Source organism: Astatotilapia calliptera, chromosome 7 (genome assembly GCF_964374335.1).
Source record: "Astatotilapia calliptera chromosome 7, fAstCal68.1, whole genome shotgun sequence".
Taxonomy (NCBI): Eukaryota; Metazoa; Chordata; class Actinopteri; order Cichliformes; family Cichlidae; genus Astatotilapia; species Astatotilapia calliptera.
This window is the reverse complement of record NC_137428.1, coordinates 44,998,622-45,023,357: the sequence shown is the minus strand read 5'-3', so window position 1 is coordinate 45,023,357 and position 24,736 is coordinate 44,998,622. Positions and strand designations below refer to the sequence as shown.

General features: G+C 36.5%; 1 protein-coding gene across 1 annotated transcript in view; it reads right to left on the bottom strand.

Annotated features, from left to right (window-relative positions):
- Nucleotides 1-24,314, bottom strand: part of gtse1 (G-2 and S-phase expressed 1) — a 36,615-nt gene extending 12,301 nt beyond the window's left edge. Inside the window, exons 1-7 of the mRNA XM_026174728.2 lie at nt 24,198-24,314; nt 23,887-23,926; nt 23,743-23,800; nt 22,115-22,763; nt 21,009-21,170; nt 17,682-17,808; nt 16,426-16,791 (exon numbers count right to left, since the gene is read on the bottom strand). Coding sequence (XP_026030513.2) covers nt 16,426-16,791; nt 17,682-17,808; nt 21,009-21,170; nt 22,115-22,763; nt 23,743-23,800; nt 23,887-23,908 — 1,384 coding nt within the window. The 5' untranslated portion in view covers nt 23,909-23,926; nt 24,198-24,314. The remainder of the gene's footprint in view (nt 1-16,425; nt 16,792-17,681; nt 17,809-21,008; nt 21,171-22,114; nt 22,764-23,742; nt 23,801-23,886; nt 23,927-24,197) is intronic.
- Between the last annotated feature and the right edge of the window lie 422 nt (nt 24,315-24,736).

The following is a 24,736-nucleotide window of genomic DNA, read 5'->3' as shown; positions in this document are numbered from 1 at the left end:
GTGAGGACTCCCCTCAAACAAATGAAAATAATTTCCTAACCGTAGGGGCTAGAGCGGTCATTCTTACACCGTTTTGTTCAGAAGAGATGGGGGAATCTTCCAGTGTTTACAATTTATCATTAAAATATGAATTATTAAAGATATTTGACTTCTAATGCACCATAACTGAGTAGAGCGAAGCAAAAACTGCCTTGACTTGCCCTCAAACAACGCTTTCTAACTCTAAATCTATTTGGAGTATCGATATCATTCTTTCACCGTAAGAGACAGCAGGGTTTGGTGAACAATCATGGAAATTTTCAGGTCTCTGTGGAAATCCAACAAAAAGTTATGACGAGAGAAAAAAGTGGTTCATTTCCACAGTTTGAAATCTGAAGAAATCTGAGCGAAGGACAAATTTCCTACCCTCAAACAAGTCCAACTCATTTCAGAACGGTAATAGGTGAGAAAATAATTCTTGAATTGTGAGCGTCACGAGTGTCTGAAGATATACCGGGACAAGCCTCATGTCTTAACTTTGCTTCGTTAAGGAGATATGACGATTCGAATATGCCTCTCATTACAGAAATGCAGCGGTGATTTTGAACAAACTCTCCATTGACTTTATATGGAGAGTTTTCTGACCTTGTGTTAGTCTGAGGAGATTTGCCAAAATTATATAAATCCCACAACAATGATGGTGACATTTTCTGAAAGCCAGCAAAAATACCTACGTTTTGATGTATAATTTGTGGAAGTTGAGTGAAAATTGAGCAAGTAGCAGGAAGTTGTTCGGACATGAAGTGAAAATTGCAAAACCTTCAGTGGCACACTGGAAGCCAAGAGCATAGCAACCATAACAACACATGTATTTTGTGAAAAATCACAATTTTGCAACTCAAAACTTTAAGAGGCATAAAAGTAAAACAGTAAAAGATTTGAAAAAGCTGAATCATACCTGAATAGCCCAATAATTTGTGAACATTTTAAAATTTGAATGGTTGTTCTAGGTGAAAGTATGAGGAAGTAGTTAAGTTTCAAAAACAAGCAAATTTTAGCAGAATTGCTGAAGTTTCCCATTCATTTCAATGGGACAAATTAAAGGAAAAAAGCTTAATATTTTAAAAAGTATAATAGCAAAAAATAGCAAAAGTCATAGCCGGAAAGAGCAAAAATAGCAGAATAGTTTAAAATTTGAACGGTGAAAATCGGCTGAAAATTGTGGAAGTAGTTCTACGGCGAAAAGTGTACGGAAGCAACTTGAAGAATAACTAGAAAAATTTGCATTTCCTGCGAAAATGCAGTGTGGATGCTTTAAAGCTGAAGCTGTATGCAAAAAGTAGCTGAAAAAGCTGAAAAGTTGCAGAAATTGTAAAAACTTTGCAGAAGCAAAAGAAGTTTGCTAAAGTGGAATAACTTAGCAGAACTGCAATATCTTAGAGGAAACATAATACTTGGCAGAAATACAATAGCATAGCAGAATTTAGCAGAAATATTGTAACTTACCAGAAACATGATAACTTCTCAAAAATACAAGAATTTAGGAGAAATAGTATAAGATAACAGAAAGAATATATTTAGCCAAAAATACTTAAACATTACAGAAACACTATGATTTAGAAAAATAGTACAACAGAGCAGAAATATTGTGATTTACCAGAGACACTGTGATGAACTATGAATATTGTAATTTTAAATTGAGACTATGTTTTAGCAAAAATATTATAATTTGGCAGAAATACTATAATTTAGCAGAAATACTATATTAAGCACAAATCCTATAAAAAGCAGAAATGGTATGATTAAGCACAAATACTACATTTAGTAGAAATACTTTATTTTAGCACAAATCTCATAAAAAGCAGAAATACTGTACTATGATTTAGTAGAAAAACTATAATTAATCAGAAATACTAAATTTAGCAGAAATACTATATTAAGCACAAATACTATGAAAAGCAGAAATAGTATGATTAAGCATAAATACTACATTTAGCAGAAATACTATATTAAGCACAAATCCTATAAAAGCAGAAATAGTATATTAAGCACAAATCTTATAAAATAGCAGAAATAGTATGATTTAGCACAATAGTAATAAGTTAAACAGAAAAATTGGAAAAGCAAAATGGACAGCTGAAAAAATGCTGAACATGCTGAGGGTCCCTCAAATATACTTGTTAAATGACAAAAATCTGCAAAAAAATTTATTACAGCCACACAATCACAAATATGTACACATGAGGAAACACACATGCACAGAGAGACCCACACACAAGATCCAATTCAGTCAACCAGTCTAAATATATTGAATTTAAATCTTAGAATGAGATCATCCCATTAAAAGCCTTTCTCTCTCTCTCTCTCTCTCTCTCTCTCTCTCTCTCTCTCTCTCTCTCTCTCTGTCACACACACACACACACACACACACACACAGGGAGAGAGAAGTAAGTTTCTAGGTCAGCCTGGGAGCTGCTGAATTTGAATCCACCAATCAGAGAGGCTATGCACTTTTCCCCACCAAAACGGGTGCTTCTGTTTACACACGCAGCACAGAGAGAGACACTGGATTATTGCAGTCTATTTCTCATAGTGACGACTCCCCTCAAACAAATGACCATAATTTCCTAACCGTAGGGGCTAGAACGGTCATTCTTACACCGTTTTGTTCAGAAGTGATGGGGGAATCTTCAAGTGTTGACAATTTATCATTAAAATATGAATTTTTAGAGATATATGACATGGATGACTTGTTGACTTAGAAGCCACGAATTCCCCAATATGCAAATTTGAATGCCTGAGGCCACATATATGATTGGCTGGCTGGGAAGCTGTGCAGGCCCTGATTTGTGGATTTGAATTCCTCAGCCCTCAGATATGATTGGCTGGCTTAGAAGCCATGAAGGCCCCAATATGCAAATTTGAATGCCTCAGGACACTTATATGATTGGCTGGGAAACCGTGCAGGCCCTGATTTGAAAATTTGAATGTCTCAGTCCTCACAGAGGATTGGCTGCCTGGGGACCTGGCAGAAATATATAGAAATACTATGATTAAGCATAAATACTACATTTAGTAGAAATACTATGTTTTAGCACAAATACTATAAAAAGCAGAAATACTATAATTTAGCAGAAATACCATATTAAGCACAAATCACATAAAAAGCAGAAATACTATATTAGGTACAAATCCTATAAAAAGCAGAAATACTATATTAAGCACAAATTCTATAAAAAGCAGAAATACTATATTAAGCACAAATTCTATAAAAAGCAGAAATACTATATTAAGCACAAATTCTATAAAAAGCAGAAATACTATATTAAGCACAAATCCTATTAAAAGCAGAAATACTATATTAAGCACAAATCTTATGAAATAGCAGAAACAGTATGATTTAGCACAATAGTAATAAGTTAAACAGAAAAATTGGAAAAGCAAAATTGACAGCTGAAAAAATGCTGAACATGCTGAGGGTCCCTCAAATATACTTGTTAAATGAAAAAATCAGCAAAAAAATGCACAGGGAGAGAGAAGTAAGTTTCTAGGTCAGCCTGGGAGCTGCTGAATTTGAATCCACCAATCAGAGAGCCTGTGTACTTTTTCCCGCCAAAACAGGTGCATCTTTTTACACACGCAGCAGAGAGAGGCACAGGATTATTGCAGCCTATTTCTCATAGTGAGGACTCCCCTCAAACAAATGACCATAATTTCCAAACCGTAGGGGCTAGAGCGGTCATTCTTACACCGTTTTGTTCAGAAGAGATGGGGGAATCTTCCAGTGTTAACAATTTATCATTAAAATGTGAATTTTTAGAGATATACGACATGGATGACTTGTTGACTTAGAAGCCACGAATTCCCCCAATATGCAAATTTGAATGCCTGAGGCCACATATATGATTGGCTGCCTGGGAAGCCGTGCAGGCCCTGATTTGTGGATTTGAATTCCTCAGCCCTCAGATATGATTGGCTGGCTTAGAAGCCACGAAGGCCCCAATATGCAAATTTGAATGCCTCAGGACACTTATTTGATTGGCTGGGAAACTGTGCAGGCCCTGATTTGAAAATTTGAATGTCTCAGTCCTCACAGAGGATTGGCTGCCTGGGGACCTGGCAGAAGTATATAGAAATACTATTATTAAGCATAAATACTACATTTAGTAGAAATACTATGTTTTAGCACAAATACTATAAAAAGCAGAAATATTATAATTTAGCACAAATAGTATAAAAAGCAGAAATATTATAATTTAGCACAAATAGTATAAAAAGCAGAAATATTATAATTTAGCACAAATAGTATAAAAAGCAGAAATACTACATTTAGTAGAAATACTATGTTTTAGCACAAATAGTATAAAAAGCAGAAATATTATAATTTAGCACAAATAGTATAAAAAGCAGAAATATTATAATTTAGCACAAATAGTATAAAAAGCAGAAATATTATAATTTAGCACAAATAGTATAAAAAGCAGAAATACTACATTTAGTAGAAATACTATGTTTTAGCACAAATAGTATAAAAAGCAGAAATATTATAATTTAGCACAAATAGTATAAAAAGCAGAAATATTATAATTTAGCACAAATAGTATAAAAAGCAGAAATATTATAATTTAGCACAAATAGTATAAAAAGCAGAAATACTACATTTAGTAGAAATACTATGTTTTAGCACAAATAGTATAAAAAGCAGAAATATTATAATTGAGCACAAATAGTATAAAAAGCAGAAATATTATAATTTAGCACAAATAGTATAAAAAGCAGAAATATTATAATTTAGCACAAATAGTATAAAAAGCAGAAATATTATAATTTAGCACAAATAGTATAAAAAGCAGAAATACTACATTTAGTAGAAATACTATGTTTTAGCACAAATAGTATAAAAAGCAGAAATACTATGTTTTAGCACAAATAGTATAAAAAGCAGAAATACTATGTTTTAGCACAAATAGTATAAAAAGCAGAAATATTATAATTTAGCACAAATAGTATAAAAAGCAGAAATATTATAATTTAGCACAAATAGTATAAAAAGCAGAAATACTACATTTAGTAGAAATACTATGTTTTAGCACAAATAGTATAATAAAGCAGAAATACTATAATTTAGCAGAAATACTGTATTTAGCACAAGTACCAAAAAGTACCAGAAATACTATGATTTAGCAGAATAACTTACAAAATTACAAATATGGAGGCATATTGAAACAGAAATGCAGTGAGGGACACACAAACACAGGCTCTAATCCAGTCAATCAGTCTAACTATATTCAATTTAAATCCTACAATGACATGCTGCCAAATAAGGGCAGGGTCCTCTCTCTCCCACTAAACACACACACACACACACACACACACACACACAAACACACACACACACACACACACACACACACACACACACACAGACAGACACAGAGGGAGAGAGCTGCCGAATTTAAATCCACCAATCAGAGTGGCTGTTTACGTTTTCCCGCCAAAAACGGTGCATCTTTTTACACACGCAGCAGAGAGAGGCACAGGATTATTGCAGTCTATTTCTCATAGTGACGACTCCCCTCAAACAAATGACCATAATTTCCTAACCGTAGGGGCTAGAACGGTCATTCTTACACCGTTTTGTTCAGAAGACATGGGGGAATCTTCCAGTGTTTACAATTTATCATTAAAATATGAATTATTAAAGATATTTGACTTCTAATGCACCATAACTGAGTAGAGTGAAGCAAAAACTGCCTTGACTTGCCCTCAAACAACGCTTTGTAACTTGAAATCTATTTGGAGTATCGATATCCTTCTTTCACCGTAAGAGACAGCAGGCTTTGGTGAACAATCATGGAAATTTTCAGGTCTCTGTGGAAATCCAACAAAAAGTTATGACGAAAGAAAAAAGTGGTTCATTTCCAGACTTTGAAATCTGAAGAAATCTGAGCGAAGGACGAATTTCCTACCCTCAAACAAGTCCAACTCATTTCAGAACGGTAATAGGTGAGAAAGAAATTCTTGAATTGTGAGCGTCAGGAGTGTCTGAAGATATGCCGGGACAAGCCTCATGTCTTAACTTTGCTTCGTTAAGGAGATATGACGATTCGAATATGCCTCTCATTACAGAAATGCAGCGGTGATTTTGAACAAACTCTCCATTGACTTTATATGGAGAGTTTTCTGACCTTGTGTTAGTCTGAGGAGATTTGCGAAAGTTCTATGAATACCACAACAATGATAGTGACATTTTCTGAAAGCCAGAAAAAATACCTACGTTTTGATGTATAATTTGTGGAAGTTGAGTGAATATTGAGCAAGTAGCAAACAGTTGTTCGGACATGAAGAGAAGACTGCAAAAGCTTCAGTGGCACACTGGAAGCCAAGAGCATAGCAACCATAACAACGCATGTATTTTGTGAAAAATCACAATTTTGCAACTCAAAACTTTAAGAGGCATAAAAGTAAAACAGTAAAAGATTTGAAAAAGCTGAATCATACCTGAATAGCCCAATAATTTGTGAACATTTTAAAATTTGAATGGTTGTTCTAGGTGAAAGTATGAGGAAGTAGTTAAGTTTCAAAAACAAGCAAATTTTAGCAGAATTGCTGAAGTTTCCCATTCATTTCAATGGGACAAATTAAAGGAAAAAAGTGGAATATTTTAAAAAGTATAATAGTTAAAAATAGCAAAAGTCATAGCCGGAAAGAGCAAAAATAGCTGAATAGTTTAAAATTTGAACGGTGAAAATCGGCTGAAAATTGTGGAAGTAGTTTAACGGCGAAAAGTGTACGGAAGTCCTAAGAATAATAATAATAATAACTAGAAAAATTTGCATTTCCTGCGAAAATGCAGTGTGGATGCTTAAAGCTGAAGCTGTATGCAAAAACTAGCTGAAAAAGCTGAAAAGTTGCAGAAATTGTAAAAACTTTGCAGAAGCAAAAGAACTTTGCTAAAATGGAATAACTTAGCAGAACTGCAATATCTTAGAGGAAACATAATACTTGGCAGAAATACAATAGCATAGCAGAACTTTGCAGAAATATTGTAACTTACCAGAAACATGATAACTTCTCAAAAATACAAGAATTTAGGAGAAATAGTATAAGATAACAGAAAGAATATATTTAGCCAAAAATACTTAAACATTACAGAAACACTATGATTTAGAAAAATAGTACAACATAGCAGAAATACTGTGATTTACCAGAGACACTGTGATGAACTATGAATATTGTAATTTTAAATTAAGACTATGTTTTAGCACAAATATTATAATTTGGCAGAAATACTATAATTTAGCAGAAATACTATATTAAGCACAAATCCTATAAAAAGCAGAAATGGTATGATTAAGCATAAATACTACATTTAGTAGAAATACTTTGTTTTAGCACAAATCCCATAAAAAGCAGAAATACTGTACTATGATTTAGTAGAAAAACTATAATTAATCAGAAATACTAAATTTAGCAGAAATACTATATTAAGCACAAATCCTATGAAAAGCAGAAATAGTATGATTAAGCATAAATACTACATTTAGCAGAAATACTATATTAAGCACAAATCCTATAAAAGCAGAAATAGTATATTAAGCACAAATCTTATAAAATAGCAGAAACAGTATGATTTAGCACAATAGTAATAAGTTAAACAGAAAAATTGGAAAAGCAAAATGGACAGCTGAAAAAATGCTGAACATGCTGAGGGTCCCTCAAATATACTTGTTAAATGACAAAAATCTGCAAAAAAATTTATTACAGCCACACAATCACAAATATGTACACATGAGGAAACACACATGCACAGAGAGACCCACACACAAGATCCAATTCAGTCAACCAGTCTAAATATATTGAATTTAAATCTTAGAATGAGATCATCCCATTAAAAGCCTTTCTCTCTCTCTCTCTCTCTCTCTCTGTCACACACACACACACACACACACACACACACACACACACACACACACACACACACACACACACGGAGAGAGAAGTAAGTTTCTAGGTCAGCCTGGGAGCTGGTGAATTTGAATCCACCAATCAGAGAGGCTGTGCACTTTTCCCCACCAAAACAGGTGCATCTGTTTACACACGCAGCAGCACAGAGAGACACAGGATTTTTGCAGTCTATTTCTCATAGTGACGACTCCCCTCAAACAAATGACCGTAATTTCCTAACCGTAGGGGCTAGAACGGTCATTCTTACACCGTTTTGTTCAGAAGAGATGGGGGAATCTTCAAGTGTTGACAATTTAATATTAAAATATGAATTTTTAGAGATATATGACATGGATGACTTGTTGACTTAGAAGCCACGAATTCCCCAATATGCAAATTTGAATGCCTGAGACCACATATGTGATTGGCTGGCTGGGAAGCCGTGCAGGCCCTGATTTGTGGATTTGAATTCCTCAGCCCTCAGATATGATTGGCTGGCTTAGAAGCCACGAAGGCCCCAATATGCAAATTTGAATGCCTCAGGACACTTATTTGATTGGCTGGGAAACTGTGCAGGCCCTGATTTGAAAATTTGAATGTCTCAGTCCTCACAGAGGATTGGCTGCCTGGGGACCTGGCAGAAATATATAGAAATACTATTATTAAGCATAAATACTACATTTAGTAGAAATACTATGTTTTAGCACAAATATTATAAAAAGAAGAAAAACTATAATTTAGCAGAAATACTATATTAAGCACAAATCCTATAAAAAGCAGAAATACTATAATTTAGAACAAATAGTATAAAAAGAAGAAAATACTATAATTTAGCAGAAATACTATGTTAAGCACAAATCCTATAAAAAGCAGAAATACTATAATTTAGCAGAAATACTATGTTAGGCACAAATCCTATAAAAAGCAGAAATACTATAATTTAGCAGAAATACTATATTAGGCATAAATCCTATGAAAAGCAGAAATAGTATGATTTAGCAGAAATACTGTATTTAGCACAAGTACCGAAAAGTACCAGAAATACTATGATTTAGCAGAATAGTAATAACTTATTGAAACACAAATGCACAGAGGGACACACAAACACAGGCTCTAATCCAGTCAACCAGTCTAACTATATTCAATTTAAATCCTACAATGACATGCTGCCAAATAAGGGCAGGGTCCTCTCTCTCCCACTAAACACACACACACACACACACACACACACACACACACACACACACACACACACACACACACAGAGGGAGAGAGCTGCCGAATTTAAATCCACCAATCAGAGTGGCTGTTTACGTTTTCCCGCCAAAACAGGTGCATCTTTTTACACACGCAGCAGCACAGAGAGGCACAGGATTATTGCAGCCCATTTCTCATAGTGAGGACTCCCCTCAAACAAATGACCATAATTTCCTAACCGTAGGGGCTAGAGCGGTCATTCTTACACTGTTTTGTTCAGAAGAGATGGGGGAATCTTCCAGTGTTAACAATTTATCATTAAAATGTGAATTTTTAGAGATATATGACATGGATGACTTGTTGACTTAGAAGCCACGAATTCCCCAATATGCAAATATGAATGCCTGAGACCACATATATGATTGGCTGGCTGGGAAGCCGTGCAGGCCCTGATTTGTGGATTTGAATTCCTCAGCCCTCAGATATGATTGGCTGGCTTAGAAGCCATGAAGGCCCCAATATGCAAATTTGAATGCCTCAGGACACATATATGATTGGCTGGGAAGCCGTGCAGGCCCTGATTTGAAAATTTGAATTTCTCAGTCCTCACAGAGGATTGGCTGCCTGGGGACCTGGCAGAAATATATAGAAATACTATGATTAAGCATAAATACTACATTTAGTAGAAATACTATGTTTTAGCACAAATACTATAAAAAGCAGAAATACTATAATTTAGCAGAAATACTATATTAAGCACAAATCCTATAAAAAGCAGAAATAGGATGATTAAGCATAAACACTACATTTAGTAGAAATACTATGTTTGAGCAAAAATCCTATAAAAAGCAGAAATACTATATTAGGCACAAATCCCATAAAAAGCAGAAATAGTATGATTAAGCATAAATACTACATTTAGTAGAAATACTATGTTTTAGCACAAATAGTATAAAAAGCAGAAATATTGTAATTTAGCAGAAATACTATATTAGGCACAAATCTTATAAAATAGCAGAAATAGTATTATTTAGCACAATAGTAATAAGTTAAACAGAAAAATTGGAAAAGCAAAATGGACAGCTGAAAAAATGCTGAACATGCTGAGGGTCCCTCAAATATACTTGTTAAATGAAAAAATCAGCAAAAAAATGCACAGGGAGAGAGAAGTAAGTTTCTAGGTCAGCCTGGGAGCTGCTGAATTTGAATCCACCAATCAGAGAGCCTGTGTACTTTTTCCCGCCAAAACATGTGCCTCTTTTTACACACGCAGCACAGAGAGGCACAGGATTATTGCAGCCTATTTCTCATAGTGAGGACTCCCCTCAAACAAATGACCATAATTTCCAAACCGTAGGGGCTAGAGCGGTCATTCTTACACCGTTTTGTTCAGAAGAGATGGGGGAATCTTCCAGTGTTTACAATTTATCATTAAAATATGAATTATTAAAGATATTTGACTTGTAATGCACCATAACTGAGTAGAGCGAAGCAAAAACTGCCTTGACTTGCCCTCAAACAACGCTTTCTAACTCGAAATCTATTTGGAGTATCGATATCATTCTTTCACCGTAAGAGACAGCAGGCTTTGGTGAACAATCATGGAAATTTTCAGGTCTTTGTGGAAATCCAACAAAAAGTTATGACGAGAGAAAAAAGTGATTCATTTCCACAGTTTGAAATCTGAAGAAATCTGAGCGAAGGACGAATTTCCTACCCTCAAACAAGTCCAACTCATTTCAGAACGGTAATAGGTGAGAAAGAAATTCTTGAATTGTGAGCGTCAGGGGTGTCTGAAGATATTCGGGGACAAGCCTCATGTCTTAACTTTGCTTCGTCAAGGAGATATGACGATTCGAATATGCCTCTCATTACAGAAATCCAGCGGTGATTTTGAACAAGCTCTCCATTCACTTTATATGGAGAGTTTTCTGACCTTGTGTTAGTCTGAGGAGATTTGCAAAAATTCTATAAATCCCACAACAATGATAGTGACATTTTCTGAAAGCCAGCAAAAATACCTACGTTTTGATGTATAATTTGTGGAAGTTGAGTGAAAATTGAGCAAGTAGCAGGAAGTTGTTCGGACATGAAGTGAAAATTGCAAAACCTTCAGTGGCACACTGGAAGCCAAGAGCATAGCAACCATAACAACGCATGTATTTTGTGAAAAATCACAATTTTGCAACTCAAAACTTTAAGAGGCATAAAAGTAAAACAGTAGAAGATTTGAAAAAGCTGAATCATACCTGAATAGCCCAATAATTTGTGAACATTTTAAAATTTGAATGGTTGTTCTAGGTGAAAGTATGAGGAAGTAGTTAGGTTTCAAAAACAAGCAAATTTTAGCAGAATTGCAGAAGTTTCCCATTCATTTCAATGGGACAAATTAAAGGAAAAAAGCTTAATATTTTAAAAAGTATAATAGCAAAAAATAGCAAAAGTCATAGCCCGCATTAGCAGAAATAGTAGAATAGTTTAAAATTTGAACGGCGAAAATCGGCTGAAAATTGTGGGACTAGTTAAGTGCCAAAGAAGTACAAAAATTGGCAACTAGAATAATAAAGAATAAAGAGAAACAGGAACTCAATAGTGTGGATGCTTAAAGCATCCACACAATAATAATAAAGAATAAAGAGAAACAGGAACTCAATAGTGTGGATGCTTAAAGCATCCACACAATAATAATAACTAGAAAAATTTGCATTTCCTGCGAAAATGCAGTGTGGATGCTTAAAGCTGAAGCTGTATGCAAAAACTAGCTGAAAAAGCTGAAAAGTTGCAGAAATTGTAAAAACTTTGCAGAAGCAAAAGAAGTTTGCTAAAATGGAATAACTTAGCAGAACTGCAATATCTTAGAGGAAACATAATACTTGGCAGAAATACAATAGCATAGCAGAATTTAGCAGAAATATTGTAACTTACCAGAAACATGATAACTTCTCAAAAATACAAGAATTTAGGAGAAATAGTATAAGATAACAGAAAGAATATATTTAGCCAAAAATACTTAAACATTACAGAAACACTATGATTTAGAAAAATAGTACAACAGAGCAGAAATATTGTGATTTACCAGAGACACTGTGATGAACTATGAATATTGTAATTTTAAATTAAGACTATGTTTTAGCACAAATATTATAATTTGGCAGAAATACTATAATTTAGCACAAATACTATAAAAAGCAGAAATACTATAATTTAGCAGAAATACTATATTAAGCACAAACCCTATAAAAAGCAGAAATACTGTACTATGATTTGGTAGAAAAAACTATAATTAATCAGAAATACTATATTTGGCAAAAATACGGTATTTGGCACAAATCTTATAAAATAGCAGAAATAGTATGATTTAGCACAATAGTAATAACTTAAACAGAAAAATTGGAAAAGCAAAAATGGACAGCTGAAAAAATGATGAACATGCTGAACGTCCCTCAACTATACTTGTTAAATGAAAAAAATCAGCAAAAAAAATCTATAACAGCCACACAATCACAAATATGTACACATAAGAAAACACACATGCACAGAGAGACACACACACAAGATCCAATTCAGTCAACCAGTCTAAATATATTGAATTTGAATCTTAGAATGAGATCATCCCATTAAAAGCCTCTCTCTCTCTCTCTCTCTCTCTCTCTCTCTGTCACACACACACACACACACACACACACACACACACACACACACACACACACACACACACACACACACAGGGAGAGAAAAGTGAGTTTCTAGGTCAGCCTGGGAGCTGCTGAATTTGAATCCACCAATCAGAGAGCCTGTGCACTCTTTCCCTCCAAAACAGGTGCATCCTTTTTACACACGCAGCACAGAGAGACACAGGATCATTGCAGTCTATTTCTCATAATGATGACTCCCCTCAAACAAATGACCATAATTTCCTAACCGTAGGAGCTAGAACGGTCATTCTTACACCGTTTTGTTCAGAAGAGATGGGGGAATCTTCTAGTGTTGACAATTTATCATTAAAATATGAATTTTTAGAGATATATGACACGGATGACTTGTTGACTTAGAAGCCACGAATTCCCCAATATGCAAATTTGAATACCTGGAGCCCACATACATGATTGGCTGGCTGGGAAGCTGTGCAGGCCCTGATTTGTGGATTTGAATTCCTCAGCCCTCAGATATGATTGGCTGGCTTAGAAGCCATGAAGTCCCCAATATGCAAATTTGAATGCCTCAGGACACATATATGATTGGCTGGGAAACCGTGCAGGACCTGATTTGAAAATTTGAATGTCTAAGTCCTCACAGAGGATTGGCTGCCTGGGGACCAGGCAGAAATATATAGAAATACTATGATTAAGCATAAATACTACATTTAGTAGAAATACTATGTTTTAGCACAAATCCTATAAAAAGCAGAAATACTATAATTTAGCAGAAATACCATATTAAGCACAAATCATATAAAAAGCAGAAATACTATATTAAGCACAAATTCTATAAAAAGCAGAAATACTATATTAAGCACAAATCCTATTAAAAGCAGAAATACTATATTAAGCACAAATCTTATAAAATAGCAGAAACAGTATTATTTAGCACAATAGTAATAAGTTAAACAGAAAAATTGGAAAAGCAAAATGGACAGCTGAAAAAATGCTGAACATGCTGAGGGTCCCTCAAATATACTTGTTAAATGAAAAAATCAGCATAAAAATGCACAGGGAGAGAGAAGTAAGTTTCTAGGTCAGCCTGGGAGCTGCTGAATTTGAATCCACCAATCAGAGAGCCTGTGTACTTTTTCCCGCCAAAACAGGTGCATCTTTTTACACACGCAGCAGAGAGAGGCACAGGATTATTGCAGCCTATTTCTCATAGTGAGGACTCCCCTCAAACAAATGACCATAATTTCCAAACCGTAGGGGCTAGAGCGGTCATTCTTACACCGTTTTGTTCAGAAGAGATGGGGGAATCTTCCAGTGTTAACAATTTATCATTAAAATGTGAATTTTTAGAGATATACGACATGGATGACTTGTTGACTTAGAAGCCACGAATTCCCCCAATATGCAAATTTGAATGCCTGAGGCCACATATATGATTGGCTGGCTGGGAAGCCGTGCAGGCCCTGATTTGTGGATTTGAATTCCTCAGCCCTCAGATATGATTGGCTGGCTTAGAAGCCATGAAGGCCCCAATATGCAAATTTGAATGCCTCAGGACACATATATGATTGGCTGGGAAACCGTGCAGGCCCTGATTTGAAAATTTGAATGTCTAAGTCCTCACAGAGGATTGGCTGCCTGGGGACCTGGCAGAAATATATAGAAATACTATGATTAAGCATAAATACTACATTTAGTAGAAATACTATGTTTTAGCACAAATACTATAAAAAGCAGAAATACTATAATTTAGCAGAAATACTATATTAAGCACAAATTCTATAAAAAGCAGAAATACTATATTAAGCACAAATTCTATAAAAAGCAGAAATACTATATTAAGCACAAATCCTATTAAAAGCAGAAATACTATATTAAGCACAAATCTTATAAAATAGCAGAAACAGTATTATTTAGCACAATAGTAATAAGTTAAACAGAAAAATTGGAAAAGCAAAATGGACAGCTGAAAAAATGCTGAACATGCTGAGGGTCCCTCAAATATACTTGTTAAATGAAAAAATCAGCAAAAAAATGCACAGGGAGAGAGAAGTAAGTTTCTAGGTCAGCCTGGGAGCTGCTGAATTTGAATCCACCAATCAGAGAGCCTGTGTACTTTTTCCCGCCAAAACATGTGCCTCTTTTTACACACGCAGCACAGAGAGGCACAGGATTATTGCAGCCTATTTCTCATAGTGAGGACTCCCCTCAAACAAATGACCATAATTTCCTAACCGTAGGGGCTAGAGCGGTCATTCTTACACCGTTTTGTTCAGAAGAGATGGGGGAATCTTCCAGTGTTAACAATTTATCATTAAAATATGAATTATTAAAGATATTTGACTTCTAATGCACCATAACTGAGTAGAGCGAAGCAAAAACTGCCTTGACTTGCCCTCAAACAACGCTTTCTAACTCTAAATCTATTTGGAGTATCGATATCATTCTTTCACCGTAAGAGACAGCAGGGTTTGGTGAACAATCATGGAAATTTTCAGGTCTCTGTGGAAATCCAACAAAAAGTTATGACGAGAGAAAAAAGTGGTTCATTTCCACAGTTTGAAATCTGAAGAAATCTGAGCGAAGGACAAATTTCCTACCCTCAAACAAGTCCAACTCATTTCAGAACGGTAATAGGTGAGAAAATAATTCTTGAATTGTGAGCGTCACGAGTGTCTGAAGATATACCGGGACAAGCCTCATGTCTTAACTTTGCTTCGTTAAGGAGATATGACGATTCGAATATGCCTCTCATTACAGAAATGCAGCGGTGATTTTGAACAAACTCTCCATTGACTTTATATGGAGAGTTTTCTGACCTTGTGTTAGTCTGAGGAGATTTGCCAAAATTATATAAATCCCACAACAATGATGGTGACATTTTCTGAAAGCCAGCAAAAATACCTACGTTTTGATGTATAATTTGTGGAAGTTGAGTGAAAATTGAGCAAGTAGCAGGAAGTTGTTCGGACATGAAGTGAAAATTGCAAAACCTTCAGTGGCACACTGGAAGCCAAGAGCATAGCAACCATAACAACACGTGTATTTTGTGAAAAATCACAATTTTGCAACTCAAAACTTTAAGAGGCATAAAAGTAAAACAGTAAAAGATTTGAAAAAGCTGAATCATACCTGAATAGCCCAATAATTTGTGAACATTTTAAAATTTGAATGGTTGTTCTAGGTGAAAGTATGAGGAAGTAGTTAAGTTTCAAAAACAAGCAAATTTTAGCAGAATTGCTGAAGTTTCCCATTCATTTCAATGGGACAAATTAAAGGAAAAAAGCTTAATATTTTAAAAAGTATAATAGCAAAAAATAGCAAAAGTCATAGCCGGAAAGAGCAAAAATAGCAGAATAGTTTAAAATTTGAACGGTGAAAATCGGCTGAAAATTGTGGAAGTAGTTCTACGGCGAAAAGTGTACGGAAGCAACTTGAAGAATAATAATAATAAAAATAAAGAATAAAGAGAAACAGGAACTCAATAGTGTGGATGCTTAAAGCATCCACACAATAAAGAATAAAGAGAAACAGGAACTCAATAGTGTGGATGCTTAAAGCATCCACACAATAATAATAAAGAATAAAGAGAAACAGGAACTCAATAGTGTGGATGCTTAAAGCATCCACACAATCATCACTTTCTCACCATTTGCATGGTGAACACCTTTGCCTCCTGTGCTTGGTGTAGGTAGGACCACCGCCTCAGGTTTAGATTTGGCCTTCGGTCCGCTCTGCAGCCGACTTGTGGAGGTGGTGAGGTTGGAGGCAGGTCTTTTGGGGGGCGTGGCTTCAGCGCTCTTGTGAGGAGTGGATTTGGCATCATTGCCACTCTCCGCCTCAGACAGCTTCTTGGCCTGTGTCGATATTGAGCGGCGGCCAGCGGCAGTGGAGGACACCGACTCTGCAGCACTGTAGATGGTGGACCTGCGTGGCCTGCTGAGGCTGTTCACTTTGCGGGGTGCTGGGCCAGTGGAGCTGCTCAGATTCCCGTTAAGAGTAGACTTCACCTTGCCTGAGAGCAGCAACAGATGGTGAAACAGGGTAGATATTTAACCATTTAGCTGTACAGTAAATCTTTAAACGATCATCCAAATAAAACCTTCGCACGTACTCATCCAGGACAGAGATCAAATCATTTTCAAGCTACCAACCAGAACCAATCTAAGCTAGTTGGAGAGAACACCTTATTGTGTTTACATTCCAATTTACTCTGACCTAGAGGACCTCCCTCCACAAGCCTATTTATAGCACTCATCCTACTTCAAATGCTGCATTCAGATGTACCCACCACATGTAAACTCAGAGTGCAAGTTGTCTGAAATCAAATGTTAACCTTTTGCAGTCTCTCTGTTTTAGTGTTGTTGCACTGTGTTCTAGTGACTACAATATCAATTCAGGGGATTTTAGAGTAATTCATGCTTCCATCTGATAAAAAGCTTTACGGAGATATTCTTTCCAGCAGGACCTACATACAGTGCCAAAACCACCAACAGATGGAGCCTGAACTTCCTTGCGACAATACCTCAGACTGTCTATGAGATATTTAAGAGGATGAGAAACAGTCAGCCCAAAAATTCAGACAAGCTTAAAGCTGCTACAATAAAAAAAACCTGGGCTTCACCAAAGCCTCCACATCACAGACTGATTCAAAATCTTTTTTCCCCAATTAAGTTTATTATTATTAATAATAATAATAATAATAATAATAATAATAAACGTCTAATAATTTTTGACGATTTCAGATTTTCATGAGCTAATGATAATAATTAAAACATAAATTTTAAAGCTTAGCCTTTTGAATTAAACTAGAGGAAAAATGAGATCTCACAGTATTCCCTTTTTATTAAAAAAAAAAAAACATACTAGCATGTAGCTCCTGTTACCATTGTGCAGTGAGCATACCTTTAGCCGGGGAAAGAGAGATGCTGGAGTTGAAGCTGGATACAGAGGAGGATGATGAGGACGTGTTCTTTCTCCTGGTCTGAAGACGCTGTGCTTTCCCACCTGACAGGTTCCTCACTCCACTCTGCTGGAAGGAAACACAATCATGACCAAAACAAATGAGTGATTTTACATATTTATCTATGTTTATCTTTTATATGTAGTCTATGGGTCAGACGTAACCTTTGTTTACCTTCTACAGACATTGCAGTGAGTTTGTATTTTAAAGGTCTTTCCTTTGAATTGTTAAAAATGACCTACGATAATTCTCAAACATAAAAACGTCCTGTTAATAATAGAGATGGCACAATATCACTTTATGTCCGATACCGATATCTTAACTTTGCATATCTGCCGATAACGATATGAAGCCGATATAGTGTATTTTTTTTAATCAATAAAACTGTTTTTATAAATATGTTGTTGCATTTTGTACAAGTTCATATTGAAGTTTTAAAAAACAACAACACTAAAGCTATTCTGTTATACTTGTATGCAAGAAACACACTGCACCCAAAATATTTTATAGTTCAGCAAAACTGATCAATCTAATAAACTTAAAGCTGCACCATCCTCCCTATTCTGGTATATTAAAGAGTACTTAGCAGAAATATTAAACAACCTAATTAATAGGGTTGCCAACTCCCAGCAAAAATATTAGAGAACCACCCCCCCACCCTCCACCTCACAATGCTTAATCAACTTTAATTTAATGCACATGTAAAACAAATGCACAGAAATCAATTATTTTTCTACAATATTTATATAGATTCAACATCTTTCTTCAACAGAAGAAAGATGTACTATAGCTTAGTAGGATGTATATTAGATTTAATAGTTACTATATACAATAATGGATTTCTATACATTTAATCATATGACCACTTTGGTCAGATAATTATTTATTAAAAGTTAGTCATTTTAAATGAAATAACAAAGAAAAGTATTTCTTTGTACCCCCCTTTCCTTGTTAATGCCCCACCTGGCCCCCCTGGCAAAACTTTGCTAGACCCACCCCTGCAGTCACCAGCTGTCAGCTACGTAAAAAAGGATCCTGGTGTTATTTGTCTCTCAGAAACAGTTCATAACTTCCCTTCAACTCATTCATGTCACCTAAAAGGTAAACCTGTTTCTCCATCACCTGTTCAGCTCTGATGATTCAGTAAGGACATCTCCTGGTTTCATCTTCATGTTTCCCTCTCACCACATATCCAAACCGATATCATGACCAGCAGCTTTTACAGCTGTGGCTCCAGCAAACATCATCTGATACTAGAAAGTAATATTAAATCAAGTTTAACAACAGCTGATCAAGCTTAAATGTGCAGCTGTTGTTTATCCACTGGTTTCCTCTTTCTGGTGCAAAGTGGGTGATAAATAAACAAGTAAGACGGGACTTGCGAAAGAAAAGCCGATCAGCTGATCATTGATCAGTTTCATGATTGAAGTAGCAACAGGAGAGAGAGGGGAGAGAATGAGAGAAGAAGAGGCAGCTGTGCAGCAAAGACAGAATAACTCCTGCCTTTTTTTGTGCCTTTCCCCCCCCCATTCTAGCTGAAGTACGGGACAAATTGCTTCCTTTTCGCCTCAATATGGAACTTCGATGGCCAGTCCAGCTGTGGCTCCATATATCAGTTGTTAAGCTTAATGTGGAAATACTATGCAAACATTCAGAGATGCACTTACACACTTTACTTCTCTGGGATAGTTTTCTCTGAGATGAAATGCTGCGGTTTGGAAGCATGTAGCGAGGCGCCAAATGCTCCACCAGACCACCGACAGGTCTCGCAGACAACAGCCGCTCTATCACGTGACACATACTGCTCCAATGCGCTGAGCTGGGTTACGCCAAGCAGCGTGTTTTGTGAGGTGATTTTGTGATACTTTGGATCGGATTACTTTTTTTTTTTTTTTTTTTTTTTTAAATCTCTCTCCGATATCCAATCCAGTAATTTAGGTCAGTATCAGACCGATACGATACGTAATATCGGATCAGTCCATCTCTAGTTAATAATACAGCAATGTTATTTTAATTCATCCATCCATCCATTCGCTTCCGCTTCTCCTTTTCAGGGTCGCGGGGGGCGCTGGAGCCTATCCCGGCTGTCATAGGGCTAGAGGCGGGGTACACCCTGGACAGGTCGCCACTGTCGCAGGGCTAACACACAGGGACAGACAACCATTCACACTCACATTCACTCGCACATTCACACCTAGTGGCAATTTGGATTATCCAATTAACCTATCCCCACAAGCTGCATGTCTTTGGACGGTGGGAGGAAGCCGGAGTACCCGGAGGGAACCCACGCAAACACGGGGAGAACATGCAAACTCCACACAGAAAGACCCCGGCCTGATGTTGGAATTGAACTCAGGATCTTCTTGCTGTGCGGCAACAGTGCTAACCACCGTGCCGCCCATTATTTTAATTAAGTTTTCAAAAAAATTGATGTGTTCATAGTAAAATGCATTAAAAATATAGAGGAGTGGGCACTGGTTTGTGGAAGCTGCTATGTTGATCATGACTACAGTGGGCGAGGTGGACATCTGTTCCTCCTAATCGTGTTTTATGTATGTGGCTATAGACTGGCCACACCCCTTATAAGTTACTTTTAATTTAAAAATCCTGAATGGCTCTTTCACGATATCTGACAATTTAACATTTGTACATGTGGATAATCACTTTCTCCTCCTCCTCCCCTGCTCTCTTCTCCTCCCTCATCTCCACCTCATCCCCTTTTCCTAAACTGAAGTCAAAGCTTAAAAATATCCTCAAAAACTCACCTCAGTATTGCTGAGGTGTTGCAGTATTGCTATACTATTTATGGCCTCCTCCAGGGTAAACAGACATGGAAACATTGACAGCAGAGGTAAGCTGATAGCCTACTCACTACATCTGAAGGGCAATGACAGTTGCTTGTCATACAGAGGCCACCATAGCTAGGATTATGCATTTGAATTGGTAGGGGTAAGAAAACAAAATTCATTTGAATGCAATCTACTGACATCTAGTGATGAGATTTCACACATTATTCTTTTAATGATTCATAGTTAAAAAGGCTATGCTATAAAAAAAAAATGGGGGAAATATAAAAAGCTTGACTCAGATGCTTCTACATGACTCCTATCAAAGCGCTTCAGCTCCATAATTATTGTTTTTTGTTAACCTCATTTACAAAGTGAGAAATAAAGTCAGCAGGTAAATATCACTCAAAGTAAACGTAAATGTTTTTCCCAATCCGAAAACACTGCACTGAACTATTTGAACATGCAGACAGTTACCTTTACCTTGGTTGGCCGAGGAAGTGCGCGTTTTCCCAACAGACTGGAGTTGAGGGAGCTATCACTGATGTCAGAGGCCACGCTCGCTGAATCTGAGAGCAAATCCTCAGACGACTCCGCCCTTTTAGGGGGACAAGAAGACGGGCTTTGCCTCCAACTGCCCACTGCCTGAAACAGGTAATAGGTAACAGATCATCTGTAATCTGTTGATAGGGCGCCAACAACTTCTTACTAAACTATCTACACACAAAATAAAAATTTTAATAAAAGGAGAAAAGCTCATATAAAGTCAGTTCTGGTTGTGTTTCTGTTTATTTTATTACATTTGCTTCCTGGTTAGGAATCTGTTTCATCTATTTATTTTTGCTACTTTAATAAGTCTTAAGAAGATTGTAAGTTTTTCTAGGAAGGATCACGTTATGAACTGGTTTAATACAAATTTATTAATCTGTTATGTAACTGTAACATCACACTTGCATCTATTGAATGGTTTCTTTAAAACAAAAGGTAATGTATAAATATAGCAACAAGCTTTTTAAAACAGGAACAGGAGTGTTCAGTTCGTATCTTTAAGTATTAAAGGTGTCAAGTACTTATTCGAAAATGCACCTTATCCATTTTAAAGAAATTCATTGGAAATGTTTACAATCTTTTGTTTTTTTTAAATGTTGCTTTTTAAAAGCATGTTCAACAAAGAAATCAATCATAAACATTTTCCATGCAAGGAATAAAGCAGAAAATAAATACTGCTTGTATTCTTCGGGCATTAAAAATACCCCAAATACCCACGATTCTGTCATGGAAACTGCACGGGCTCAGGAACACTTCCAGAAATTATGGAACCATTTGCTGTCCCAAATCCAAAGTTACATTATGCAAGGAGGAATACATATGAAGACATGATCCAGAAACGGCGCTCTCTTCTCAGAGCCAAAGGTATACAGAGAAGCCTTTAATGTGACACGCTTCCACACCGCCATGAAAATGTAGTGGAAGTGTGGGAGGAGAGGCGGGTTCGGAGAAGACTGATTCAGAGAAAGCCTATTAGGTATCTGTCAAAGGCTGCTTCCAGAAAACAGCGATACTGGGTGAATTAAAAACTCAAATCTTACTCTGTTGGGTGGTTGCAGTTTGGTCTTTTCCACTCTGCTCTTGTTGGTTGAACAGGAAGTCACTGGAATGGTTGGTTTGCTCGGCAGCACAACAGCAACACCTAGTGCAGATTTCCCTCGAAGTGCAGTTCTGGGCTGAGCTTTGGCTTGGATCACAGGGCTGCAGACGCTGAGTCTGCTTTTTGAAGTAGGGCGGGTAGACGAAGCTGGGGTGATAGTGGGGCGGATAGATGAAGTGATGCTGGAGCCGCTGCCTCTCTGCAGTTGGCGCTGGATGACGGGCGGCAGCTGCTTCAGTGGACTGTCCTGCACACAGAAGGTCTGTCGTTTGTTTGGGCTGACTCCACTGGTGGTCTGAGCAAGGAGACCAAGTCTGGTCTCAGCATCCTCGACAAACTCCTCTTGCTCAGTCATGGTGTCCATGGTCACACTGGTGGCGTCTCTGTTCTCATCGTGTGACACAGTGCTCTGCAGCTGACTTGCTAGTCTGTGGGCTTCCTGACACACAGCCTCCAGCTGTTCTCCCGTCAGCGGGCTCCAGGTTATGCTATGGTTCTCGAGGGGAGACGCCACATTAACGGAAACACACTTCTCTTTATGACTGACTGGACCAACAAACACCTCATCTTCAGCTTCATCACCCCTAGAGCTGTAGAGCACAAGGACATTAGTGCATAAGTCACAGCAAGAGTAACAAACAGTTCACAGCAATTAAACTTTAAACATCAAGGAGCTGACTACACACAGTTTTAAAAAAATAAAGCATTTCTTAAAATAAAGCAAGAGTGATGTGGAGCAATCGTGTCATGCCGACATAACAAAAGAAGAGAAAAAGAGTTCAAGTTATTACTAAAATTAAATTTGGAGCTATAAAGGCAAAACCAAAGTAAACTTATTTTGCTTTAAATTATTAAGATATATTATGCACTTAAGTAGTTTGAATTAGAAATCACACGCCCAAACAAACTTTAGAGGGATTTTTTTTTTAAACCAATAACTCAAGGTCTAATATGATACATTACAGAGCTTACATCTAAAATGGGTGATGGTATTGAGGGTATCCTTAGAGAAACTTGCATGTCCACGTCAACTGCCATCCTGCCCGGCCAGCAGGGTGATGACAATACCCATCCGCATTTTACAGTTGAGGGTTAAAATGCGGAGTTCCTTGATGGTTTTTACTCAGTTAAAACTGACTTTTAAGATACCTCAGGATGTTCAGAGTTTTGCAAAAGTTGTTGACATTCACTTAAACTTATTTACAGTTGAAGACAACAGAACTATTGGGACACATGTTGTTTTACTAATTTTATACTGTTCAATAGTTTTAATGGTTGTTTTATATTCTTGTTAATAGTTTATTACTTTGTCAATTTGACTTTTTGTGTGGGTTTGCTCATTTCAGTTTAGTTTTCATTAGCTTACATATTGTCCGTTATTATACTGTGCTGCAGATCAAATCCTACATGTAAACCTTATTAGTGCAAGATCACATGTCAAACACGTCTTCTGGATGTTGGCAGCCGGACAATCAGAGGACGTTGTGGGAATTTAAATGCGGAAATAAAAGAAAAGTGCGTGACTGAACTCCTGGCAGTACCTCGATAGAAACTCTCTATGATTTTTACCTGGCAGGCGACAGAGAAACATCAAAGTCAAACTTCTCATCAGGCAGAAAGAACACATCTACTGAGACACAATCAAAGTGATTAGTGATGAAACGCTTAAAAACACACGGTACGATATCTGACGGTCACTGAATGCTTACTCACCGCTGTTAGCTCGACAGTCCATCCGTAAGCTTGTTCGTCTCTGAAAACAGATCAGACGTGAAGATTTACTATCACAATAGCCTAAAAACATTCAACTTTACACCAACACTGACAAACAGTGAAACCAGCGAATTTAGAAACGACCATTTTGACTATCATGCTAACTTTAACGTTAGCTCTTTAGCAATCCACCTATGTCAAACAATAACGGACAAGAGCGTAAAACTCACAATTTAAAGATTCATTTTCGATAATTTTATGGTCCAACAATTTCTATGGAGAAAATGTTTTATTCAAGTTAAAATACAAACCTCTATTTCCTCCGAAACCTCAAAAATCTTTTTTGCTTCGCATTCAAACAGCGACGTGGAAGCAGAGAATTTCACAAATAATTCAAATCTGCTGCGCTGCGTGTCACGTGACTCATAGATGCGCCACTATTGGTTTAAAGACTATGACGGAGTCTCCGGTGGCGTCCTGGGGATTGTAGTCAAAAGCTAGCTAAAACTTGTGCCTGAACAATTTCCATTTACCATTTATGATTTTGCTTGATTTAAATTCGATTTTAAAAATTAGTATCCCAACAAAACAGCTCATATGAAAGTAATACAAATGTAATAAAAGTTTAAAAAAATGACTCTTAGCAGTTAAATTCGTTCATCTTTGTATATTTTTAAATTAAAGATCTGCATGCGTTGAATAAAATGTAGATTAAAAATGCAATTCTTTTACAGTTCTTTCATTACAAGTTCTACGGTATTCATTGGACTGCTACATAACATGTAATGGTACTCTACTGCTTTTTAAATAGAATAATAGATTACAATAATAAAATCTGTGGATGAAGACT